Source organism: Phyllostomus hastatus, unplaced genomic scaffold (genome assembly GCF_019186645.2).
Source record: "Phyllostomus hastatus isolate PE091 unplaced genomic scaffold, TTU_PhHast_1.1 phas_scaffold_78, whole genome shotgun sequence".
Classification (NCBI taxonomy): domain Eukaryota; kingdom Metazoa; phylum Chordata; class Mammalia; order Chiroptera; family Phyllostomidae; genus Phyllostomus; species Phyllostomus hastatus.
The window spans coordinates 115,971,434-115,980,977 of record NW_025334041.1 but is presented as its reverse complement, the minus strand read 5'-3'; the positions used below and the strand labels follow the sequence as shown (position 1 = coordinate 115,980,977).

The window sequence follows — 9,544 nt, the reverse complement described above, 5'->3', positions numbered from 1 at the left end:
ACCTTAATCTAATGAAGGTTATTAATGGGACAAATTTCACATAATAGGGTCAATGAGAAAAATGCAATATCACCTCTAATATTCCTTGCCACCTCAAAGTGGCAAGGAATCAAATAAAAAAAATGTTCCATACCGGAAGGATTAAACAGAATGACAACTAAAAGCAACCTGTGATTGACAACTGATTACTTCCGACCTTAACCCTCGCATTCCTAGAAAACCTCGGAGTCACTCTAGCTGGCTCCATCGCCAGTAAGGAACGCAAGGACTGCCGGGAAAGGGGGCGAGATCCGGAGGCCGTGGTACGCGCTTCCGTTCCCGCGTCGCTTGCAGCCAATCAGCCTCTGTTGCTCCACCCCTTCCGCTCTAGGGAAAAGCCAGCTGCCCAAGCGTTTTCCAGCGGGAGCTGTGCGGCTCCTTACCATGGTGAGTTGGACGGGGCTTCAGGGTTTCTGTCGTAGGTGATGTCTCTTACCTCTTTTACCCTGAAGCAGCCTTGAAATGCCTTAACTGTCCAGAGGAGGGGTCATCGGAGGTGTGCTTGGGTCCCCGAGGGAGAAGCAGCTGGAGCCCGAAAGTTTTCCCCCAGAGCTCTGATTTCCCCCACTCCCTCACTTTATTCCTTTACCGCTAGTGATCCCGGGCCCGTTCCAGGCCGAGCTTTTAGCTCAGGCGAGTTCATCGCTTCCCCATGCCGAGATTTCTTCCTATAGACAGGCTTTGCCGGCATCAGTGGCTACAACACCAACAAAAGATGTGAAAACAAGTGCACAGCAGCAACGACCGTAATAGTGATGTTTACAACAGCGACGCTAACGCTAGCGTAAATAAAGAGGGTTATGAGTAGGATATTGAGGCAGACGCTCTGCAACCTGGCTTTTTTATTAAGTGCCAGTTAGCCTAATTAGCCAGCAACTTTCAGAAAGCCAGGGACTGGAGAAGGTCAAGGTGTTGGTACAGCATCTTACGGCAGATTGATTCTGGGGATGTGATTGTGGATCCCCAATATAACTTAAGACTTGGGGATGTGGAATGAAATCTAAATTTTGTCGGAGGAATTCGTCATTTTATGCTTGTAGAAACCCAGGATATAGTTCTCTGAATTTTATCTTAGAAAAAGCAGTTGATTGTAATTTCAGGATCAAACGAGGTACAGATCATTTTATTTATGAAAGCGTAATGGTTATGGGTAACCTGCATGTGAGAAAAGGACCACATTTCTGTGCCTAAGTCGTTGGCACTCTTAATTTTTTTCCTTGAGTGGATATGGTTGAAAAAATGTTATTCACATTCCCCTTTGTATGTTTTCTGTAATCCCTCCTTACACACAGAAGTGAGTACAGGTTACTTTTTCTGGCTGACAAAATAGCCTCCAGTTACACCCTTCCTCAAAACGAAGACCACTGTGCAGCCAGAGTTAAATTTATAAAACTTGACTATGCCACTCCCTTGCTTAAAGTTCAGTTTTTTTACTGTAGCCCTCAAGATAAAGTCCTGTTTAGCATGGTCTACAAAGCCGTCTGTAGTAAAACTTATCTTTACAGCCTCTCTCTACACATGCATCCATCTGTATTCCAGGCACAGTGAGCAGCTAGCAGATCTGCTCCAACAATTAGGCCTTTGCACGTAATTTGTACATGCTATTCTATCTGCCAGAGTCATTCTCCATGTCCTACTCCCCATCCTTATTGGTATAACCCTTCCATGTTCTTTAGTCTCTTTCGTGAGCCTTTCTGCCATTGTCAAGATCCTGTTGGGTGCTTCTGTATGCTTCCAGGATAACCTGGGGCTTTATACCTATAACGGCTATCACCCTTACCAGACTGTACTAATATTGAGTATTTATTGTACTTGTCTTTCTCACTTCCTAGACTGTAAGCTCTTTGAGAGCAGGACCCATGTTTTCACTGTTATTCCCAGAGCCTTGTACAGTGCCTAGTCCAGAGGAAGTTTTCAATAAATATTTGTTTTATAAAACACTGAATAAATGACTATGGCACTAAATTTTTATGTTTGATACAGTAATATAGGGGAATGGGTGCATTTCAGGTTTATTTTTAACATTTTGGGAAGAAGGATTTTATGAGTTCCCCATTATGTATTATTTAAGAATATGCAATGTATATGCAAAGCACAGTACTGTCTAAGAAAATGTAAAGGAACTATAACTCTTGTCATTAATGAAGTTCCTAAAAAATTAACTTACAGTGCAAGATGATGAGATGAAGGGTATCCCATGGTTGGGTTACAAAGTAAGCATTAAAAAAAGACTAGTTTGAAATAACCTAGGAATGCCTCAGGTAGGAAGTGAAACATGCCAGTGAATACTTCTTGCCTTATTCCGATACTCTTAATCTACTATTCATTACTCAAGTAGCTTGCTAAGCATTACAGGGCTATTAGAGCTTGGATTAGAAAGTCTGGCCTTTGCACTCTAGAGCCGTGTAATCATCAGACACAGGTGCACCAGTCTAGTTGGAGCTGATTCCTATCCTGGAGGAAGAGGTAAAATCAAAAAAGAAACAGGCTAAATCATTGAGAGTTTTGATTTCCAGATTATAAGTTTGGAGTTCATCCTAATAGCCATAAAGAGCCAATATAATTTTGGAAAGAGTGGCATGAATGTTAAGGTTTTTGTTTTGTTTTCAGTATCAGATTGGCGTTAGAATGGCCCTCTGCCTTTTAGAAACCCCTTATTGTTGGTCTTAACTTGAAGCTTAACAAACAATTGAAGGCGGGCTGAAGTTACAAGATACCCAGTGATAACAGTAGGAAGTACAATTATCTTTGGGACCAAAATATCTCACATGTAGTTCTTTCAGAACAGAGTACACTAATTAACATTAGCATTTATTACCTCACAAAGGAAAATAGTATATTGTTTCTTTTCAACTGAATTGGCTTATAGAGCCTTAGGGTTTCACGACATGCCCTGCTCCTAATTTGGATGCTAAAAATGTAACACTTGCTGGTGCTTAATGTTTATATTTTGAAGTATTTTTTTACTTCATTACATTTTTTTTAAAGATTTTATTTATTTATTTTTAGAGAGGGAAGGGAGGGGGGGAGAAAGAGAGAGAAACATCAAGGTGCGGTTGCTGGGGGCCATGGCCTGCAACCCAGGCATGTGCCCTGACTGGGAATCGAACCTGCGATGCTTTGGTTTGCAGCCTGAGCTCAATCCACTGAGCTATGCCAGCCAAGGCATACTTCATTAATTTTTATTGTGGAAAATTTCAAACATACAAGTAGAGAGAACATAGTATAATGTGTCCCTAGGTAGCCATTACTTGGCCTCAACAATGATCAACATTCTGCTATTTCCCTTATGCCAGATTTCTAGTACTCAGCCTTATTTCCTGCCTCTCTGAGTCTTGGCACTTCAACCAGTGACATGTCTAAGCTTTGAAGAAATAAGCTATGCGTTTTGGTAACTACTGAGATGTTCCTAGGTGCTAACTGTAGGAAAATTATGCCTCTACTTGAATTGGATCTGAAAATTGTCCACATTGCCCATCTAATACCCAGTTTCCTGCTTTCTGAGGAGCTTCAGTGTGTGAGTCAAAGTGGACAATTACAGTGAGGTGGAAATGTGGTGTGATTGTAACAGTGATTGTGACCTTTACTGTCTAGGAGTGTTTTGTCGAACCTAAAACCCATATATGGCACTCAGCAATAAAGTTAGGTGTGACTGTTAAAAATTATGAAGGATTTTTTTTCCTCTAGAAAGGGTTTTTTGCTTTGCTTTTGCTTTTTTCACAGCTTACCTTTCCAGGGTTTTTTCTTTGTTTGTTTTTAGGGTATTGTCTTCCCAATGGAAAAGTATATAGTAAAATTGATCAATTTTTTTCCTTAGCTTCTTGGTTTTATGTCCTATTAAGAAAAGTCCTCTCCAACTCCAGGATTATAAAAATGATACATTCTTAGTTTCTTCAAGTACTCTATAGTGTGTTTTAATTTTACAATAATAAAAAATTAGAATAAGCAGTATAGTAAGGATCCAGTTTTCCCTTTTTCCAAACATCACTTACTGCATCACTCATGCTTTCTCCCACTGATGTTGGACACTGCCATGATTATAAGCTAACTTCCCATCTGTGCTTGAACTTTTCCTTATGCTCAGGCTGTCCCACGTGGTTTCCTGACCTTGAGCAGTAAATCTCAGTCTAGGCACCACTCGGTCACTTCTCTTGCTGGTAACCCTGCTGCCAGCCCCTTCCTCTGCTAGCCCCATACCACGCTCTAGCAGGAGCCACAGGTGTCAGGTACTTTTGAGTGCCCAAGGGAGAACCTCAGAAGCTTTATAATAGTAACAGTTATCAAGCCTTTCATACATAGAGCTTTAATCAGGTGAATTGTAATGTTTTCTTTCCTGTAGAGCTAACAAACTTTTTGCCTTTCTGGTTCAAAATTTGCCTTCCCATTTAAAAACAAAGTGTGGTTTGGAGCCGAAATGGCTGGGTTTTCTCTTTTCAGCCATTTACTGACATTGGGCCCTTGGAAAACTTACGTAAAGTTATTTCTACCTTATAGGATTATTATGAGAATTAAATAGATAAATATATGTACAGTGTCTAGGATGAATGTTTGTCATGTATTAAGCATTCAGTAAATGTTCATTACTACTATGTATTACATCACAGGAACTATAAAGAATAGACACTGATTTGTATATTTTTGTTTGTTTTAAAGGGGACAATTCATCTCTTTCGAAAATCACAAAGATCTTTTGTTGGCAAGTTATTACAGGAATTCAGACTTGTTGCAGCTGACCGAAGGGTGAGTTGTTTTTATTCCTTAATTTCAATTATTGCACAAGCATAATGTTGAAAAAAAGGTAATTTTTAAGGCAAATAGAAATCACTCGATCTCACCACACTGTTTTCATTTTTTTATGTTGGATAATTTTTTAAGTATATTTTATTGATTATACTGTTAATGTTGTCCCAGTGTTTTTCCCTTTGTCTCCCTCCACCTGTTACCACCTTTCCCTCCAGTAATCCCCCCCCCGCCCTCCACTTAGTTCATGTCCATGGGTTGTGCATGTAAGTTTGTTGGTTTCTCGCTTTCCTATACGATTCTTAACCTCTCCCTGTCTGTTTTGTTCCTACCAATTATGCTTCTTAATCCCCGCACATGTTTCCCTTTCTCCCCCTTCCCCTCCCAGCTGAAAACCCTATGAATGATCTCCATATCTATGATTCTGTTCCTGTTCTGGTTGTTTGCTTTGTTTTTGTTTTTGTTTTTTAGATTCAGTTGTTGATAGTTGTGAGTTTGTTGTCATTTTAATGTTCATAGTGTTGATCTTTTTCTTAAATAAGTCCCTTTAACATTTCATGTAATAATGGTTTAGTGATGATAAATTCCTGTAGCTTTACCTTATCTGGGAAGCAGTTTTTCTGCCTTTCCATTCTAAATGATAGCTTTGCTGTATAGAGTAATCTTGGTTGTAGGTCTTTGCTTTTCGTCACTTGGAATACTTCTTGCCAGTTCCTTCTAACCTGCAGAGTTTCTTTAGTGAAATCAGCTGACAGTCTTATGGGACCTCCTTTGTAGGTAACCCTCTGCTTTTTTCTTACTGCTTTTAAGATTCTCTCTTTATCTTAAACCTTTGGCATTTCAATTATGGCATGTCTTGGTGTGGTCCTCTTTGGGTATGTTGGATAATTTTTTAATGTACAATTTTAGTACTTGGGCAGTCATTTTGCTTGGGAGGAAGGTAGGCTTTGGTTAGTTTTTATTTTAACTTTAAAGAGTCTTAAATAAGAATTATTTTGTGGTTGCCTTGTGTTAGTAATTTTTTAAAAATGGGTGTAGTCTAAAGTCATGTTTTCTCATTTTTTAAAAAATTTGTTTATTTTTAGCAAGAGGGGAAGGGAAGGAGAAAGAGGGAGAGAAGCATCAATGTGTGGTGGCCTCTTGTGTGCCCCCCACTAGGGAGACCTGGCCCACAACCCACGCATGTCCCTGACTGGGAATTGAACTGGCAGCCCTTTTTTTCACAGGCTGTCACTCAGTCCACTGAGCCACACAAGACCTGGCTGCTTTCTCGTTTTTAATGTAGGCAGGAAAAAAATGCTTTAAGGTCATAAATAAAAAGATGTAATTAGTGCCCTTTTTGGTTACCATGTAGACCTTTTAGTTACTGTTCTGTATTCATTGTTCTCATTCTTGTCTTAATTATACTATAAGCTCCCTAAGGGCAATGACTGTGTCTTTTTTGCTCACTTTTTAATAAGAGTACAAAGTAAACACCCAATATATATTTGATGACTTTTAAATAAACCCAGCTTCAACAGAATGTAATAAACAGTAGTAATGATGTTGGCCTTGTATTGTGATACTGTATTAGAGACTTCGTCTCTTTTTGCTTTACCACTATATCTCCTGCTTCTAAAACCTTGGAATATAGTTAGAACTCAGTAATTTTAGTATTTGGAAATATTACCATACCCTGAATGTTACATTTCAAGGGCCAAGGATAGGGAATTCATCTGCTTCTTGTGTAGCTAGTCCATTTAGGATGATCTCTTGAGAACAGATAGATAGCTCTATGATGTTGATGGGAAGGAACTGTATTGCAGAAGCAGATTCTTTAACAGTGTACTTTATTGAAGCCCAGTATATTACAGAATAGGTAGCAGGAACAAAACTGATACAGGAATCCTGAGTTGCATAGATAATCTCTATCATAATTTACGTTTTAAGAGATATAGCTATTTTATCTCTCTTCACTGCTACTTCTGTTTTAGTTCTCCATGATTTCGTATTTCCTGTGGAAGATTCTCACAACTCTCAGTTCCTTACTTCATCACCAAAAATAATCTTGTCCTTCTTCCTTTCCAGCCACTCACTTCTATGGTCAGACCATAGACCTTATCATTTATAATAACTACAGTATATCGTCCCATTATCATATCATTTGAAAGCATTTTACTCATTAGTCGTCATCTCTTGACTTTCCAGGTAACTCCATTATCCCAACTCCAGTAATTCTTCAGTCTAACTAGAACCTCCAATACCTTGACTCTACCATATGTTTACTGTTTTCACCTCCCTTGTCATCATGTGCTTGCTTACACAATTTAGATTCCATGGTCCATCATTATCATTTTCTTACATCTGCCTTCAACTCCTTCCTTCTTTCCTTCTGTCTGTCATACTGCCTGTCACACATCCCTGGAAAATCCCTAAGTTCACTTTCTTTTCACTCTCTGCAACTGAAATTCACCCAAGCAACTGAATGTAGCCTGAGAGAAACACAAAAACCATGCTGACTGGTCTTACTTTAAAGTCATGATGAAGTCCTAGCTGGTGTGGCTCAGTTGGCTGGGCATCATCCTGCAAAGCAAAAGGTTGCCTGTTCGATTCCTGGTCAGGACACATGCCTGGGTAATGAGTGTGATCTCAGTCGTATGAGAGGGAGAGATGTTTCTCTTCCTCTTTCTCCCTTCTTTTCCCTCACTCTAGAAATAAATAAATATATTCTTTTTAAAAATAAATTTATGATCAAGTATGCCATTTGTGCTGCCCATATTATATTTTTTTACTTCATTCAGTTTCCCACTTTCCTAAATGACTATTTCATACCATTTTCTTGCACTTCTGTCCTCAAAACTTCCAAAAATGTGTTCATCCTCACCCTGACCTGTTCATTTAGCTTTGTGTTTCAGTACAGGAAAAGAAGTAACAGAATAAAACTTCCACATCCTATCCTTAGCATGCCTACCAACTCTGCTTTCCTTCCTATTTCTAGGAATGAACTATCTGGTCTCCTACATACAACCATTCCCTCTACTTGTTGCCTAGCCAAGGACAGTGTTCAGTATTTGTTCCTTCTGTCTCTTGCCTCATTGGTCCTTTTTTGCACCGTTCTTCTCTTTCTTGCATAATTACTTGCTGTATATTCTACTTGCAGCTACTGATTCATTTCTTTGCTTCCTTTTGTACCAAAAGTACTTAAAAGACTTGTCTTTACTCTCTGTTCACTTTCGCTTCTCTCTTTTTCAAACATATACCAGCCCAAGTCTCTTCCCCATTCATCCACAGAGACTGCTTTTACAAAGCACTTTCTACAATCAATATCGGTAGTCATTCCCATTTCCTATCTTAGTGGACCTTCAACAGCATTTGACAAAATTTGGTCACTTCCTCCTTAAAGGGCTTCGTTCATTTGGACTCTGAAATGCCTCTCTTGGTTTTCTTCCTACTTACTTTTAGTTTCCTTTGTCACTTTCATCTTTCTGATCCCTCAAGTTTTGAACTTCTCAGGGCTTAGAGCTCCCTCCAGCCTCTGTTGTTCATGTTCATGCATCTAGGTGACACTATCACTGCTGCACGCTGACAGCCCTACTTTATATCAAACCCTGACTTCTCCACTACCTCTAGATTGCTATATATAAAATGACCCTCTCAACATTTCCACTTGGATGTATAATAGGTATCTCAACTTCAATATGGTCACATTTGAATTTCGATTTTCTGTCGTTCCTTACTAAATGGCCATTCTGTTCTTCCAAATGCTCAGGCCAGAAACCTTGGAGTCATCCTTATCCCTCTCTTTTCCTCACAGCTCACATCCATTTTTAAACTGAATCTTGCTAGCTCTGTCTTCAGTATAATACCCAGAATCTGCCTCCTCTACTACCTCCTTACCACCTACAAAGGCACCATCGCTTCTCCCATGCTTTACTGTAATCACATCCAGATGGTCTTTCTATTTCCATCCTTGCCCCATGCAGTATATTATACATAGGGAAGTCAAAGTGGTCTTTCAAAAATTGAAAGCTAATTCACTTTCCATTTCTTCTGGAATAAATTTCTATTCTTTTCCTGTTCTACAAGACACTGCTTGACATAGCGTCAGATTCGCTCTCACCTGTCTCGACTAGCTGGCCTCAGCCAGGCACTACTCTATTTCCAGGAGTTTGCACTGTCGTTTCCACTTTCTCTCCCACATGTCTGCAAGCTCACCGCCGTTGCCTCTTTAAGATTTCTGGTCACGGTCACCAAAGAGGTGTGTCCTGATCATCCTATCTAGAATAGCAACTCTCTCTCTTTTTTTAAGATTTTATTTATTTATTTTTAGAGAGAGGGGAAGGGAAGGAGAAAGAGGGAGAGAATCATCAATGCGTGGTTGCCTCTCGTGCACTCCCTACCATATCAGCTCTTGGGTGTCTAATATCTGTCCTTACCTCAGCTGCTTCACTGGTTTTTTCCTGGGTATAGAGAAAGTTCCAGAATGGTGTCTACCATAAATTCTTGCTGCTAATTCTTGTACTCCTCTTTGATGATTCAGTAGTATACTCACTATAACAGCTTCTGCAGATTTTCTCTGGATTTAAGCTTCCAGTCCTGCTTCACCATATCCCTTAATTTTAGAAAATGGCCTCGGTTCTTCTTTTCTGGAGATTGATAGGCTGTTAGCTCTGTGCCATTTCACTGTCACTTTGTTCTGTCTTACAGTTTCTCTGTGCCTCCAGTCACTTTCTTGTCCTTTTCACCTTTCTCAAAGGCCTTGTTGTTCCTTTCTAAACCTATACCT

At 39.6% G+C, this 9,544-nt stretch overlaps 1 protein-coding gene across 3 annotated transcripts in view; it reads left to right on the top strand.

Moving 5' to 3' along the window:
* The first annotated feature begins 372 nt into the window (after nucleotides 1-372).
* Nucleotides 373-9,544, top strand: part of SLC30A6 (solute carrier family 30 member 6) — a 31,379-nt gene continuing 22,207 nt past the window's right edge. For 2 of the 3 annotated variants that reach the window (XM_045827692.1, XM_045827691.1), the window contains exons 1-2: nucleotides 373-426; nucleotides 4,693-4,779. In XM_045827692.1, the coding sequence (XP_045683648.1) occupies nucleotides 424-426; nucleotides 4,693-4,779 (90 nt within the window). In that variant the 5' untranslated portion in view covers nucleotides 373-423. Of the gene's footprint in view, nucleotides 427-4,692; nucleotides 4,780-9,544 lie in introns of those variants that run through there. The other variant, XM_045827693.1, reaches the window with a different exon arrangement.